This window comes from Helicoverpa armigera, chromosome 27 (assembly GCF_030705265.1).
Source record: "Helicoverpa armigera isolate CAAS_96S chromosome 27, ASM3070526v1, whole genome shotgun sequence".
Lineage (NCBI taxonomy): Eukaryota > Metazoa > Arthropoda > Insecta > Lepidoptera > Noctuidae > Helicoverpa > Helicoverpa armigera.
In genome coordinates, this window is record NC_087146.1 from 3,163,462 (window position 1) to 3,180,742 (window position 17,281).

Consider the following 17,281-nt stretch of genomic DNA (forward strand, 5'->3'; position numbering starts at 1 on the left):
TCTGTGGGCCATATTTAATTTACATAAATTGGTTCGACAGTTTTGGCGTGAAATCGCGATAAAAAGATCAACATAGTGTTACTATCCCATTTATAATTATTATTAGTAAATATGGCATTTAATAAGTTGTATAAAATTAAACAAAACTTTTTATTCGAAATGCATTTATTTGTAGTCTTAAAAAAAACTTAAACTTAAATTAATTAAAAGTGCTATTTTTAAAACTTACAGTTCTAGAATCGCAATCAATTTCTTCGTGGTAACTTATTTCGTTTTGGGAACGTATAGAAAGAAATTATCACAAATTATATTTAAAAAGTACGTCTTAAATTTTAAAATAATATCGAGTTTTAAATAAAACTTAATGCATTTAAAAAATACTTTAACTTAATTTAATATTTTAAATTTTACAAAATTTCGAATATGCATCGTCAATTCAACTTAAATAAAAATTTAAAGTCAAACTGACAATTTATTTAAAGCACCAATCCTTTTAAAAAATAAAGATAATATTATAATATTTTAAAATTATACGTGAGACGTTTTTAAATTACATAAGCATAAAATATTTTTATTCGAAAATTATTGCGATAAGAAGCTACTTATATTTTTCTCGAGTTCTCTGTACTAATCTCTTGTTTACTCTTTTCTCTTTCTAACAATCTCCTTCTCACTTCTTCTGGATTATATCTCTTTCTATAAACCCTTCTAACTCTTCTCACTGGGTTCACATTTCTTGGTTTAATTATCTTCTTGCCAAAACTCGCAGAAGATGTAAGATTAGTTATTTTAGAATCATCTCCGTTTCTCAAACTCTTACTTTTTCTTGTTGAATTATTAAAAAATGTATCTCTCTGCTCTCTTATTGTTGCATCGTAAAATACTTTGCCATTAACTATAGCTTTTCTTATATTTTCTGTTGTAGATAAAACTCTAGGGGGACGAACAAAGGAAGTCTCACTTACTTCTAAACTCTTATCGAGTCCTCTTTCTCTTTCTATCTCATCTTTACTCACTTTTTGTATCACTCCTCTTCTTTCAACGTTAAATCTATTGCCGAAGTTAAAATCTATTAAATCTTTATCCACAGCTATACTTTTAGCTTCCAAATCTTTTTGCGAACGTTTATCTAGAACTAACTTCCCACCTCTTCTGGAAGCTAAAATCCTGCCTATTTCTTCAATCTGCCTCTCTTCAGCTTCTAAAGTTTTCAAATCTGCTATTTTATCCCCTTTTACATCATCTAAATCTAAAACTTCTATTGATCCTGAAAAATCATCTAACTTATCATCTATGCCTTTGATCTTATCTTTAATTTTAACGCTTTCTGGTTTAACTAGTTCAACTTCAGTTATATTTTCAGTAACTGGTTGTAAAACTTCAGGTAGTTCAGTAGTTGTCGGTGTAGTTGTAGTTGTTTTAACTGTTGGTTTGAACGTAGTTGTGCTAGTAATGTCGTCGTAGTCACTCATGTTGAATTTCTTCTCGTCTCTGTGTCTGTCTGTTGTTGATCGAGGGGGTAAAGTTGTTGATTCGGGGGGTGTTGAGTACCGTTCTGTTGTTGTTGTTGGCCGTTGGGTCTCGTTGTAGCGGAAATATGTTGTGTTTGGAGGTGGACCTTTGTGAAGGTAGGCTACGGGCCAGTATCTGTAAGTAAAAGGATTTTAGTAAATACAATGGATCATTAACGGACGAGCTTGTGTTTAAAGATTAAATTTGTTGTGAATTTAAAGATTAAACAACGTTTGGCACGGTTGGTCTATAGGTACACATATGGGGATCATCTTGCCATGAGTTCCTCGGTGTGCTTTTCCAATCAACGGTTATCGTTTCATCATTTTTGGCAGATTTTCCGGACATTCTGAAGCCATCAAGTCTGACAACTTGCCCAGGTAGGGTTGAACAGGTCAAATAGGCAGTCGCTCTATGTGGCACACTGGTACTTAGCTGTATCTAGTTAGACTGGAACACCGACCCCAACATATTTGATAAAAGGCTTGGCAGATGATACATACCTAGGCACTCCCAGCCCATTAGGAGGAGGTCCTTCAGGGTCATGTGATGGTGACACGGGTAACCAGTTCCCGCCACCCGGCTGCGGGTAGTTGTGTGATAATTTTATGTGTGGTCGAGATTCTGTTGGTACGCGGGAGTAACCTGGTGGAGAAAAAGATAGAAGGTAATATTAGGAAAAATTTAGAGTTAGTAGGCCTAATTTTCATGTCTTCCGAAGGTGCTTACATGACTTCTATAAATGTTATTGAAGATCTTTACAGCGTTCTATAAAGTCTCATTTCGAAATAAATGTCTCGATGAAAATACAAATAAAAATACATAATATAAATACCATAACCAACAAGTCAAGTTCATTTATTTTTGTATGTATTAGTTTATAAGTATTGATATGTCATTTATGTATGTATTGTATTTGCTATGGGCCCTAGTTGCCTGAAATAAAGGAACAAATAAAATAAATAAATTTATATATTTTACAAATAAAATATAATATAAAGGATGGTTCTTCGGCTAAAAGATCTATTCGTCGTAACTCACTCAAAAAAGTTTAAAATTATTCACCTGGCAGAGGATTTCCGTATTTATCATAATACGCTTGAGGTCCATTCTTGTACAAATCGTCCCAGTACTTTCTATCGCCTTCCGACAGGTACGGCCCGGGGGGACCTGAGAGTCCCGGGGGTCCTGAGAGTCCCGGAGGGCCTGACAGTCCTGGCGTCCCTGCAGGCCTGTCACTGTAGGGTGGTCGTTGCCAGGGACGAGGTGTTATAGGAATAGGTGGGATGTCTTCTGTAAAAAATTGGGAGGTTTAAAATTATTGTTGTAGAACAATCCTTAAGTTTTCTTGTTTGAGGGGGTTCTGAAAGCATATTTTTTTAATATCTTAATCATTACTTCAAACAATGAATGCATCTGTGTATATGTATAAAAAATTGCGTGTTATTTAGGTAGTTCAAGAACTACTGAACCGATTTAGCAAAAACTGGTTGAAAGTTACTTCAGAACTTTAACTTTTCATCTCGATCGGGGTACAGGAGGTAGTGGTGAAATGGTGAAAAAGTGGATGGAAACTAGTAAATAACTTTACCTCTATTCCCCGGAGCGTACTGATGTCCAGGTCCATGAACATGAGTTTGTGATGGATGCGGTACTTTGTGTTGATGGTACGGATAGTACTTCTCGCTGCACGGACGCCATTGATCTTCGTTTGTTCCTACGTAGCACCTTGGGTCATAGAAAGGTAGATCAGGATAAATAAGTGCTAATTTTAGATGAGAATTAGAGGATCTAATAATGGCGCCAATTTCAGCCACGGCCGCTGTTATCATATAAGAAGATCAGCCAGCTGCGCAGGACATATTATAGCGCACAAGCATTTGCGCAGACAAAGGTGCACTCTAAATTCCTTGATTCTAATAACCCGATGGGTCGACAGTAAGACACGATCAAAGAGAGATCACAGGCAGGACCGACATTTACGTACCCTCCGATGCTCGTACCTTAACTTCAGGGGTAAGAATTAAAATATGTCGAAGTATGTCCTATCTAATCAAGGGAAAGACTACCACAACGAGAATATGTTTCAAGCTACTTACCATGGTTTATGGAAACCTTCGCTGTAGCCACATCGATGAGTTGGTGCACAGCAGTAGTCCCAAGAACCTGAAACACATTATGATTGTAAATATCCTAAGAAAGACTGACAAAACCCCTTGGAAGAATTGATCATCAGACTTTCTGGCTTCTGACTACCCGTAACGACTGCCAAAGACTTTCAAATGACAGCCCTTTTAGAAAATTCGCAGTAATTTCGCATACGTACATAGCTCTTATATAACTACATAAGGTAGTTTATTTTTTATCTATGTGCGGGAAGTACTGACCGATCTCTCCGCCTTCGGGTTCACAAGCCCAGTGTTTGGCCACCGTGTTCTGTGCACACGTGGTGCCGGCGCGGCACGGGAACCCTGACACCGTGTAGTGACGCCATGACACTGATACTGGGACAGAGAAATGAGAAATATTAAGGACAAGAACACCTTAAAGTCTTAGAACACACTTTTAATGTGTTCTAAGAATTTAAGGTGTTCCGAGGCAAGGACGAGTGGTGGGTCAGCGCTGAAAGCAGCGCTGTTGTTTCGTGCCTGCGTGCGCGAGACACAGCATTTATGATGAGCGCTGTCCCTTTCACGCATGAGTGACGCAACTGCAGCGTTTTTTATGTTAATTGTTTGTTTTTTCCCTTATTTATTTATTTATTTGTTGTTTCTTGCGTCATTTGTGTGCTGAAATAAATCGATTTTCTTGCTTTCTTTCTTTCAAAAGCATGCAGAAAGGGACAAAAATAGGTACTCTACGAAAATGCGAATGTCCAGCTATTCAAATGTACACACTAAAATCAATTTAAATAATTCATATGTGGTACATAGGCAGTAAAATTCTGAGAAAAGATGTAGAGAACCTTTTTTCCGGTGACGGAGAGTAGTAGAAAATGGGTAAGGCCACGTAGAGTAACTAGCGGTAAGAACTACTAAAAAATAAAGTACAGTGTTATGTTTAAAAAATAAATCATGCCAAGAATGTTAAAAACATTCTGAATTAATAAAGCAACAGTAGAATTAATAAAAGAATATCTTACTTGGTTCATTGTCAATTCGATCGGGATAACCAGGCTTTACAATCGGTCTAACAGGTCTGGTCGGTCTCGGTTCATTATAAACCGGTCTACTAGGCCCCGGGTACCCTGGTCTACGGTCCGGTATATACCCTGGTTTTTCTGGTAAATATTCTGGTCCATCCGAAATAGGTCTGTATACTGGTCTTTGAGGAGGCGCCGAGGGCCTAAAACCTGGTTTGAGATCCGGGTCTGGAAGATACCCAGGCTTAAAGCTTGGTCCACTAGGTTCACCCGGATATCCAGGCTTCAGGTTAGAATTAACTCCCGGTGGGTAAACAGGTTTGAAACTAGGTGAAATAGGTCCTGGGTAGTCGGATTCGAAAGTGGGGCCTGATGGACCGGAATAACCGGGTTTGAAACTAGGACCGGGATATCCGGGTTTGAACCCTGGTCCAGATGGTTCTGGGTAAGGTTTGTGGGAACCGGGTAGGTAGTTTGGTTTGTAACCGGGGCCGGATGGTTCGGGATAACCGGGTTTGTAGATAGGCGGTTCTGACCCGGGTGCGTAGGGTTTGAACCCGGGTCCACTTGGTGGTCCTGATGCTGGTATAAATGGTGGTTCTGAAACCGAATAAGTTTGTTAAAGAAAACTGAAGTTAAACTTGGAAAGTAATGATTTTTCCATTTTTATGTGGTTAGTTGACAGAAATCTTTTATAACTTGTGAACTTTCATTTTACATGACACATTTAACAACATTTTACGGAAATAAAGCACAATAATTTGGAACAAAAGATTTGAGAAAAACTAACTAGATCAAACTGATATTCCTACATTCGATTCGAAATATTGAAACTCTTTACGCCTACTCCATTAGCAGTTGCAATCAGTTGATTTAGTAAAAGTATGAACACTGTAACAATTCTAAATGGCGCTATCAAAAATATGAAAAAGCCGAATTATGTTCAAAATGGTGTACCTATTAAAAATGGTGTTTCTACACGACTTTATTTAGTTTCTAGTTTCTTCAGTCTCATAAGATGTATAAACAAAATAAAGAAACACGCAAATTGATTTTATACATATTTTTTTTAACTTGTATAAAATAATATCGATGGATCGAGAAATATGGAGATGAAAATAGGAGGCTTTTGCCCAGGAGTGGGCCAATCCAGGCTAGGGAAAAGTTGACATGAAAACTATTACAACTTACCATTATCATGTTCAGGCAAATACCCGGGTCCTGACGGAGCGCTAGGACCGGACAGTCCTGTAGTTCCCGGAGGTCCGGGGGGACCGGACGGGCCGGATATAGAGTACGGGTCCTCGATAGGTGGTGATGAGAGGGGACGTGGTATTTCTGGAGCTGGTTCACTGAAATAGAAAGACTTTTTAACCCACTTCCCAAAAAGAAAAGTTTATCAATCCGGATGAGAGTATTTTTTACAATAGGCTATTTTGAAAATAGGTCTAAAGAAAAAGTTCATAGCAATCTTAACTAAAACTTAATATTCATTTTGCACAGAAAAAAGATGGACTTGGTCATATTAAGATCCGGGGATATGTATCAATTCATATTTCATTATGAGAGACTAAAGTCTTGAGTTAGTTTGGTTAAGCATATATCCCAGGGATATCCAGTAAGGAATTTGCGACCCCAGCAATTTTAAATAGTTTAAGGTGTTATGCTCAAGTTGCAAAATTAACGATTTAATTTTATATTTCTTCTTCAAATATGTTTTCTGGCAACGACTTTAAAATTAAAGATGTCCAAAACACATGCCATTTTATAGAAAGTTCCCCTCAACTCCAAGCTACTTACTCATAATCCCCAACATGGACCTTCCTCCAGCACTGTCCGTTAAACAGGTCGAAGGCAAACAGCCAATCATCAGCCGAGTGCACGTAGTCTACTCCGCGCTGTAGATCAAACAGACGGATCTCGGATAGGAGGCAGTTGTCCGTCTTGGGGGGCGCGTTGTTGCTGAAATTTGAAAAAAAATGTTGTTAGAACTTCTTTTAAATTGTTTTTTAGGTGAAGCAGTTCAATCTCTAACCGAAAAACTACGGATCAATCAGTAAATCACAGAATAAATACCACGTATAGGTCAATCTTATGTACTTTAAAAATTTCAATTATAAAATCATATAATACCGATAATTTTGGCTGTCCTTGTTATGGACCTTATATTCGCTGATTAATGTTTTACCTGTTGGCTTACTACCTTACTAGGTTCCAAAAAGGTTGTCAAAAAGTGTATTATCATCTTCATAATATTTGTTTCAAGTTGCAGCTGTTCCAAATTTGCACTGGTAGCCAAAAAAAAATTTAAACCCAATCCAAAGCTAGCAAATAAAAAAGGTATTGAGATCGAATTTTCTCATTACCTACAATGATTTCTAAAAACACTCATTGTTACTCATATGCGAGTTTTTCATATGCGAGATTTCGCTTATGTACTTTCGCTTGATAATAACTTACTTAAAAGAAAAGCTAAGACATCTAAAGGGAGCGTCATTGCAGGCGTGTCCGCACGCTTGCTCGTCCTTGACGCGCGCCTGCCCGCGGATCGCGGATCCTGTCAGTTTGGCCGCCTTGTCGTATTGGAGGTAACATTCTGCGAAGAAATTGAAAAACTGCTTAAGAAATAGGCTTCAATGTTTGAAAAGAGAGTTAATTTGCTTCTTGAGACTTATGTCTTATTAGCTGTTACCCCAACCTCCAACTACTTCTCGAGAAGAAAACTGCTTTTCGCAATCGGTTTAAAAATTTTCATTTATCAACTGTGAACCGTATTTCATTTAAATCGGTTCAGTTGTTTTGACGCGAAAGCAGAGTTTTTTCGCTTTAAGAATATTAGCAAGGATTCCCGATATAAGTTGCAGGCTTTTTATATCATAACCATTTACATCCCAGATAAGGCCACTTTGGAAGTATGTGTATATGAGTGCATCTTTATCATCAATGATGGCAAACTCTTCATTATCTTCTATTGTTAACAGTATTATATTGGCCTTTATTCTATGAATATATTATAATGCATGTCATGCTTTGTTTGCACTGATGAATAATAAATACTCCTGAAATATAATAGAGTTTCTCACATACCTTCATCGCGATGCTGCACATCATCATACAACGCCGGCTCACAGCCTCTGCCGTAGTTCCCTCTCGCGTATAACTCGTGCCCACTGTTGGGACGCAGCCCACGCCCACTGTCCAGCGAGGTGGGTGGTGATGACGTGAGGATGCAGTTCTCTAAGTCATCGCCTATCGTTGGGGAGTCGAATCTGGAAGGAATGTGGAAGGTACATATGTTTTATTTACCGTCTAATTATGTTTTTTTTCTGGATACTGAAGAAAAATATGTTTTGTAATCGATAAATAGTTCTTTAAATGTCAAGCGTCACAAAATTGCAAAATATAGGCTATGTATCGGTCGACAGTTTAGCCCTCGAATTTCCAATTTTTTGGAGTATCATTCCTGATCCCTAAATACAGAAAATGGTGTGAGAGCCAGTATGGTCATTTTTTGCGTATATTTCTATAGAATCTAAACAACTATTGACACACTCACCTAAAACTAAATCCCCTGCAGAAGAAAGCATGAGCCCTGATACACTCAGCCTCGCAAGCCCCCAACCCCCCAACAGTCAGCGCCGCTCGGATTGCCGTGTCGCTCACCGCGGCGCCCGAGCGAACGTGCCAGAAACATTCTAGGAAGACAAAATAAGTGTGCAAAGATTAGAAATAAGTTTGTAAGACTATGAAAATTCCATAGTTTGTTGATAAAGGAAAATCCGTTTATTAAAAACGTCCAAAAAATGCTGATGTTCAAATAGGGATAGAAACCGCCATTCGCCATAGCCCTACTTCAGCAATAACATTACCAAAATCAGAAAATATTTTGCCTTTTACAGTAATTAAAAAAAAACTAAAATCAAAATGATAACTCTCTTTGACTTCAGAGACGATCATATTTCTTTTATTATTACGAATTCTTATGTAAAAAATTCTCTAGATTAAGAGAGACTCCCTTATGTATAAAAGTAAATCTTACCGCTCTCAACCCAAGGCTTATAGTTGATAGTCACGCAGCCCTGATCCTGTGGCATTGCATACACATCAGAACTACTATCTGCGGCCAGTTCTAATCCTCTGTATGGACGCTCGCTAAGGAAACAGTTGTCTGTGCCGTGGGAATTTGAATACCTATAAAAAGAATATTAGTTTATTTACCAAAAATGTAACATTGGATCTCTCTTTAATATAATTTTTCTCCGTAGTCAGTCAGGACAGAGCGATGTGGAAGAAGAAGCTACGGAAAGGAGAGCAGAACCCGTCACGATAAGAAATTAAAACTAGGAAGAAGAACATCAGTAAAATTAACACTTTATCCATTAAATCATTTCTTCCTTTACTGGCGTCTCACCCCTCGTTATTATACATACTAGCTGTTCCTCACAGATATAACCACGTCCCTAAGAAACAACTTCCCGCAACTGAACAAAAAGTACCTAATCTATGTCCCTGGGCTACCTATGTACTTACCAAATATTAAGTCCTTTTGTAGTGAAAGCCGGAAAGACAGAGTTATCGCCCATTTATTATATTAGTGAAAATATCTTACCGATAGCTATAAGAAACACATTTGAACTCTCTCTCGCTGAAGCAGGCAGCTTCACACTCTACCACATTGCGAGATATCAGCGCTCTTCTTATGGCTCCAGTACCTAGAGACATGCCTGGTCGACGGCGAGAGGAGCAGTCTGGGAACAGAGGAAAATAAGTCTTATTGGTTTGAGAATAGAGTTGAAAATAATTCGCTCACTTCGAAGTACAAATTCAATGGACAATCCAACTACGTGATCTAGAAAAACGGGAGTTACTGTCGTCTATCATACTAAAATATATAAAATCTCTTGAGACTGAAGAAAGACGAGCTACATTATGCTTTAGACATTAGAATGTGAACCTTTATGAGGAGGTAAATAATCCAAAAACTGAGATAGAAAGAGAGTGCACTTCAATATTCAAAGCAAAACAAGTCATTTAAAACAAGGATTCCACATACCTTTAGTCCTTCCATCATCACTCCTATCAATACCTGGCGTAATATCATGGTGAGATTTATCCTTAAAAAAACTTGCATCCTCAAAATCTAGTCCATTAGCACTGCCCCCACTATTCCACCGCCCCCTTTTCCAAGCACCATAACCATATCTGTTCCCAATCCAACCGCCCCCATTTTTGCCTAAACTATGGTAGTCAAACTTGGTGTTTGAATGAGGTTTGACGCCATAGGTTGGGGGTTCCACATCGCTGGATATTTGCCAATGGCTGATAGATTTGTGGTAATCATTTCTGTCTTTGTAATAACTTTCGTATCCTCCATATTCACCGCCGTATTTGCCCCAATGGTCCTGGTCTTCGTTGCTGCGAGCTAAGCCTGTGGATGAAATATTGGTGAGTATGTGTTGTATTGTGATGTCTTACGTTAAGGTTTTTGGGGGCGGCTCCTTTTAAAAAGGTGTTAAATAGAAGATTTAAAATTATATACATATTTGATAGTGGTGCTATCTAGAAATGGTGAAACAGTTTTATATAGTCATAAAATTTGCTATATCGACTGGAGTTTGGAAAGACAAGGCAAATGCTGTAATAACAATATACTTTTTAAAGGATTACCTATGTTAACTATGTTTTCTATCTACCCTGCTGCCACATTATTTTGCTGTCAGCCGACATGCTAACATCCACTCCCTTCTAGTTCATATCATCTTTCAAGCAATCAATCCTTCTATTTTCTTACTATAAAAGTCAAAATCATACTAATTACTCACCCTGATTAATCCTATAAGGCACGAAAAATCTGTCTTCATATCTTCTATTCCCGTAACTCCCTCTTCTATCCCCATCAAATCGATCCCTATGTCTCCCATCAAAGGAATCATACCTATCCCTCCACCCACTTGAAGCACCATCCCCATCAGGTATCCTATTCGGTTTTGAGGATAAAAAACCAGAATGCAAGACCCCTGGTCCTCTCAAAGTGTCTGGGCAGTTGGGTTCCAAGCTATTTCGGTCCAGCTCGAAAAAATCGAAGTCTTTGTCTTCAACGAAGTCCCGTCGAAGGTCGAAGGCTTCTATTGGTTTGGTCATTAACTCGCAGAGGCCTTTTCCTCGGAATGTGCGGTCTAATCTGTGGAGAATAAAGTATTTTTTTGTATGGATTATTCAAAGATGAGTCAGCTATGGAAACAAAATATAGTGCGGAGGTTAGATATTTAAAAATGACAATTTTAAATACATACATACAATAAGGGTACATGTTATACTAACATACAAATAGATTTACTATTTTTACGTTTAGTTTTTAGTTTTATTTCTAACGTTCTGAAAGAATGCCTCGCGTATACGGATAGTAATAGTAGTAGGTAGCCTATGTCCTTTCTCAGTGTTTAGATTTTCTGGGTACCATCTGAAAATTAGTTGTTTTAATGTTAAAGCAAGATAAACAGACAGAATTACTATCGCTTTTTTAATATTAGTAAGTAGATAGATAGATATACTTTATTAGGTACAGCAATTTTTACATTTTTGATGTTATTCTAGTTAAAGTAGGTGACAATATAATGGGCGGTCTTATCGCTAAGAGCAATCTCTTCCAGACAACCTATTTCTCCCGATTAAAATATTAACAGCAGTAAACAGATTCAATCTTAAAAGTGACACCACATTTTCCTACTATGGATATTCGTAATTACAGTTTTCACTAAGTAAAAGTGGGTCAGCTTGATGATAATGACCTACTTAGCTCAGATTTCCCGCCTGTCATAAGTTTATGATAACGAGCTCAGTAATTGAAAACTTTAATTTGATTTTCACCTTCTAAAAATGAGATCTTAAGCAAAATGGCTGCGGGATTGTTCGAAAGAGATACCGCGGCCCTGGTACATAAAATGCATACGACGGAACACGACGGTTTTTAGTCAGTAAGAGTCTGACACTCCCTCACCGCTGCTAACCCACAGCGGGAGGAGTCATTTAATTATTTTTGACGTCGTTAAAAAAAAGATCTTAGTAAAAAATAGGTTTGCAGTTCTGAAATTAGACATTTGACTTCTTGTTTTTGCATTTGTTCGGACATATATTGTCCATAAATAAGCTTTGCTTGTCCAAAGTTGGTTACTATTGACTTTACAATAGTAAAACAATAACAAAAGAAACTCTTGATGCATCACACAGAATTACTAAGTTATTTGACGGGTATCTACTATAATTGTGAGTTTGTTTCACTTTTTTGGAAAACAGTTGAGCCAATTTCGATGACAGGACAAAATAAATGGCCAGAGATATCGTACCATCAGATTTTTCATCTATACCATATCTATACTAATTTAATGAAAAGGAATGTTTTATCCTAAAGGCTCAGACACTACCCAAGCGATTTGAAGATTTATTTCATTCTTGTAAGTCAAATCAATGCAATCATTTTTTGTTTTATTTCAAATAGGCCTTTGCAGGCTCGTATGAAACGTCACACTATTTGCACGGTTCCAAAAAGTTGGTCTCATGGAGAAGAGTCGGCAAGAAACTCCAATCTAAGCTATACCCGAGTAAGATAGGCTTTATTTTGCCCGACTACGAGATGAAGGTACTTTAGACGTGGGTGAAACAGCTTTAAACAATCAGTATCATAAAAAAGATCATTATCTCTAAACCCATATAAAACCACATTTACATAAAAGATGATGGAATTCGCCTAATAGTTGCAGTTTTGTGTGAAGTGACATAATTGGGGCACAACCAAGGTTGTTCGTACTACTGGCAACCATTGTGTGAATGAGCTCACAAGACCAACTGGCTATGACGAAAACTATGTATATTGCTGTTACATCACGACTATATAGTATGGGGGATAAGCAGTGTTGGAGAAGATGGGACCTTGGAGGATGATTAATCGTGATAATAGGTTAATAGGGATCTGTGGTATTGATGGTTGTTCCTCTATCACGTAAAAACGATTGAATGGATTTTAATAAAACTTGGCAGTAGTAAAGCTTATAGGTTAATCAGTATATAGGTTGTTTTTTTCATCGAGGTGGGGGAAGTAATTGCCTCAGGAAGCAGATGAAACTGCTAGCGAGTATGTAATATATGAAAGGAGATAACGATTGAAAGAAAACGAATGAGTTTTAGGTAATAAGGCCTAGATAACCAGAACAATTTCACCGCTCAGAGATACTGCTGTTACCGTTGATTGTTCAAAAAGATACCGTGACGTTGGAGCTGGGAGTCAATAAAAGTCTGAATCTTTATCCCTTTGTAGGTTCATCCCGAACCATTTGATGATTTCCCCTCTACCAAAAATAAAATAAAGGTTGAGTTTAGTTGTAGGTACCCTACTTATGTTGACCACTCAAAAAGCAGTTTGAGAAAGAAAATTACAGACTACTTTTTTTAGGGTGCAGGAAGTAATACCCTCGGAACGTAGGTGAAACCACTTACGGAAGCTAACCACAAATAATCCTCACAGTTCAACTCTAAAACAACTAGACGTTATACAAACTAGATATAACATTAACCCTGTAACGCTGAACAATGCAGATGCATCTGATAAACGCCGAGGTTAAACGTCACGGATTACTTGCTAGTTAACCGTGGTTATATGTATGGATAAACTATGCTATGCTAGGAGACAGAAGGGTAGTCAGAAGCCAGTAAATCTGACACCAGTCTAACCAAGGGGTATCGGGTTGCCTGGGTAACTGGGTTGAGGAGGTCAGATAGGCAGTCACTTCTTGTAAAGCACTGGTACTCAGCTGAATCCGGTTAGACTGGAAGCCGACCCCAACATAGTTGGGAAAAAGGCTCGGAGGATGATGTTGATGATGATGCTAGGAGACGAGTCACTGTACTATGAAGTTAGGAGCACTTTCCCGTGGGGTTAACCTAGGAGTGTTCAGATATAGGTACCTAATATAGTCAAAAACTGCAATTAAGTCACTATTTTATGATCACTTTGGTGTACATCCGAAAATGTATAGGTACTTATTAATAAACTAAGTTCACCGATAACACAAGCATCAGATATTTTCTTAAAACAACTGTTTAGTATGAATTTTCATACTCAATTTTCAAAGTAAATAGTTCTTTGTGTTACGAAAAACGGACGTTTGTGCTGTCGATGAAAATAGGCCTCATAATATCAGGAAGAGAAATTTTTGACCCAAAGTGCCTTAAGGGCTCTGAAAGTGCTGAAACAATTTGCAATTTTTTCCACTGTTGAGTAGCTAAACTACCGCCGGGTGACATAAGGCTACAGTATTTTATTTGGGTACCGGAAGAAGTTTCCACGGAACGCGTGTACAACCGTGGGGAAACTCTAGTGGCATATATTATTTACGACTTTTGCAAATTATTGCTCTTATGATCAAAATATATAAGAGCCAACCCTGTACCCTAGATGTCTACCGAGCGTGCAGAGAAGGGCCTCTAAATAGTACATAGGTACGACTCATGCAGATGTAGAGATAAAATTGTTCTGTACATGCTACTGAAGACTTGAAGATTATGATAGATGCAAGATTTTGAGAGTCTTGACCTATAGAAGCTTACTGATATTATAAACTAGCATCTGCCAGTGGTGACGACCACATAACGTGTAAACTATGTACTTTATGCAACTGAATGAAAAGTTTAAGTCTACAGCAAGCCCCTATAAATGGGCTATCGAAAGCTGAAAGAATTTTCATATAATTATCTATAGTAGTCCCTCAAGTAAACAAACTTTTCAGATTTATGTTGTTAGTCTGGACGTCAAAGTAACTGCCTTTCTTTCTGTGAAGCTGTCACGCCAAAAATCCTAAGTCGATTTCAATGAGGTGCATAAATATCTAACTATAGCTTTAGAAAGGTCACAGGCTACTTCATTACCAGGTTGCGGAAAGTGTTTTATTTTTAAGCAAACTAGGCCCAAGTTCACGACAACATAAACGTATTTTTTCTTAAAACAATTGTTTACTTATAAGATTGGAGGTGAAAATGACAAAAGTGACGTACTTATGTATATATGTTATAGTTGAATTTGGGCTTGCGCGTTAGGAAATAAAGCCCAATCAAAAATGTTGGCCGAATGAACGTCTACAGAGAGCTGGATGTACTTACTCTAAAGGTTTATTGCATGCATCTCAGTTAAGCAGTTACCAACCAAGTTCATTAATACTGGTTCATTCACTGTTCAAATAATATTCAAAACAAGCTCGCACAGATGACAGATAACTACAGAAAATGAAGTCAAATATCTCACTAAGCATTCACACGGATTGTTCGCACTATTGTTGCGTTTCCTGATCTTGGCTGACCTTAATAATATGTTAATTGTTACAACATTTCGGTTGTAGGTTTGACAATGTTTGTTTTTTATAATTAAACTAGCTGTTACACCCGCGTTTTTAGGGAACTAAAAAGTAGCGTCCTCTTCAATAATTCGTGTACCTATAAGTTGGTCCTGTAGTTTGGCATGAAAGCGCAACATACAGACAAAGAGACAGCTAAGTTCGTATTTATAATATTGGCAAGGATTCAAAGGATGTCTGTTTTGTTCCTCTATTCTTTGTAGTACTTAGGGTTTTTGGACGCACTGATATAGTTAGCGGGACAAGGGCCCATCTTGTGATACAGGACGAAAGCCACTTTTATTAGCGTTAAAGAAGTAGTTTTCCGAAATGGACGCAAAATACCGTATGGCGAAGTTCCACCACATATGTACAGAGCCGCACCCTGATACAATTATCAATTACATTAGATCAGTTTGACAATTATCAATTACAATGTACATGAATATGCAATGTATAATGTACATGATAATTACATTAGGTATATCCGACACCGATGATGATAACTTTTATGATGCATTTTTTTTTTGTTCACTTAAGTTTACGCATCAAATTATTATAAATAGATTATGTCAAACTCACCTATAATTAAAGCTTTCGCAAGGGAACCTCTTCTCGGTGGCACATTCTCTTCTGCAGTCCTCCAGCCTCTCGCATGGAACCACCTTCCTGACGTGACTCCTGAGAGCTCTCTTCCCGGCCAGGACGCGGCGGAAGCAGGCTGGGGGAAGATGGGGTAATGTTAAATGGGTCTTGGAGAATATAACAGTGTTTGCATACTCGCTGTGTTTTAGGGGTAGCAAAATCGAGCGTTTAACCGCGACACATTCTGAGCAGAAAAAATATGTGTCGTGATTTTAAAAGTCATCAATCTTTAAATAGGTAGTCGTCAATTGTTTGCTGTCGAGCGTCGTACGTATTGTGCGCTGCCGCTCGACTCGGAAAAACAGCGGGAATTTGCCTAGTGCCTATGCCTAGTGTGAAAGCGCTGTTACAGAAAAATATGCTTTGCATATCCTCAGCAATATTACCTATGAATGCGAAAATAGTTCCGTCTATCTGCCTCTCATGCAGAAAGGTATACCGATGGTCCCGTGTGAAAAAGGGTCAGAGGCTACATTTTATCCGGGCGCTGGAAGTATGTCTTTGATACACGTATGGAGTCGCGGGCAACAGTTAATTTATTACATTTTCAAAACGGCAAAAGCATATTTCGAAGGAGTTTTTTTGCTAACAACATAAACAATAGGATTCTAACAACACTGACATCATATAACTAAGCACCTACCCAAACAAGACATAACTTAAACTTAATTACATATAGTACAATAAATCCTAAGAAGCGGACTCACAAAAACTATATGTATGAGTAACTTTGTAACCTTCAAGTGAATCCGTTAGTCAGAATTATAAAAATAAATATGACCCACTGAAGGAACTCATCATTTGTAAAGCTTTTTTCTAACTTTGTTTGGGTCTAATTGGGCTTCTAATTTAAACATAATTATGCAGTCGAGCACAAGTATAGGTATTTAAAAAGTGACTTCTTCATATAAAAAGTCGTGGTGACGTAGTAGTTAAAGCACCAGTCTCTCAAGTACCTACGAGTGTGAGGGTTCGAGTCCAGATCAGGTAAATATGTAACTTTGTATAGGCAAGTTTTACAACGAAGGTTAAATGTAGGTACAGTTTTATTGTAGGTAACTTGGACACCAAGACTGAGTAAGAATGAAAGAAAATATCTTTTGGAATTCTGATCTTTTGAATGCCTGCAGTCGCCAATCTGCTTTGAAGCATAATCGTTAACGCAATTTTTTTCTCTGTTTGACAAAAGGTCTGTGCCTCGCAGGGAGATAATAAAAAGGTTGCCTATGTAATTTAACCGAAAATCTTATATACTTATAAAAATGAATTGCTGTTCGTTAGTCTAACGAAAACTCGAGAACTGCTGGACTGATTTGGCTTTCTTGGTTTTGAAATGTTTGTAGAGGTCCAGGGAAGGTTTAAAAGATACGAAGTTTGCGAGATCTGTTAGTATGCAATTATGTATGTATTTTTAGAATAGATGTACGCCTACCTAAGCATCTACTATTTCTTATCACACAGACTATAAAGTATTTACCTAGTCAGTCTTTGACACAGACAAACGGTCAAATTAAAATGACTGTAAAAAACTGAAATATCTTAGACCGAGTCACGACGTGGTCACGGGGTTACCCATGCATATCGAAGACACGACAAAGTTTAT

The 17,281-nt window shown here is 37.8% G+C and overlaps 1 protein-coding gene across 2 annotated transcripts in view; it reads right to left on the reverse strand.

Annotated features, from left to right (window-relative positions):
- Nucleotides 1-222: 222 nt before the first annotated feature.
- Nucleotides 223-17,281, reverse strand: part of LOC110369622 (uncharacterized) — a 30,665-nt gene continuing 13,606 nt past the window's right edge. Inside the window, exons 5-21 of one of the 2 annotated variants that reach the window (XM_064042126.1) lie at nucleotides 15,616-15,754; nucleotides 10,477-10,835; nucleotides 9,708-10,082; nucleotides 9,264-9,402; nucleotides 8,694-8,845; nucleotides 8,211-8,349; nucleotides 7,742-7,923; nucleotides 7,115-7,250; nucleotides 6,455-6,616; nucleotides 5,846-6,006; nucleotides 4,655-5,254; nucleotides 3,900-4,016; nucleotides 3,612-3,678; nucleotides 3,104-3,240; nucleotides 2,578-2,802; nucleotides 2,016-2,157; nucleotides 223-1,647 (exon numbers count right to left, since the gene is read on the reverse strand). In XM_064042126.1, the coding sequence (XP_063898196.1) occupies nucleotides 603-1,647; nucleotides 2,016-2,157; nucleotides 2,578-2,802; nucleotides 3,104-3,240; nucleotides 3,612-3,678; nucleotides 3,900-4,016; nucleotides 4,655-5,254; nucleotides 5,846-6,006; nucleotides 6,455-6,616; nucleotides 7,115-7,250; nucleotides 7,742-7,923; nucleotides 8,211-8,349; nucleotides 8,694-8,845; nucleotides 9,264-9,402; nucleotides 9,708-10,082; nucleotides 10,477-10,835; nucleotides 15,616-15,754 (4,277 nt within the window). In that variant the 3' untranslated portion in view covers nucleotides 223-602. Of the gene's footprint in view, nucleotides 1,648-2,015; nucleotides 2,158-2,577; nucleotides 2,806-3,103; nucleotides 3,241-3,611; nucleotides 3,679-3,899; nucleotides 4,017-4,654; nucleotides 5,255-5,845; nucleotides 6,007-6,454; nucleotides 6,617-7,114; nucleotides 7,251-7,741; nucleotides 7,924-8,210; nucleotides 8,350-8,693; nucleotides 8,846-9,263; nucleotides 9,403-9,707; nucleotides 10,083-10,476; nucleotides 10,836-15,615; nucleotides 15,755-17,281 lie in introns of both variants that reach the window. The other variant, XM_064042125.1, reaches the window with a different exon arrangement.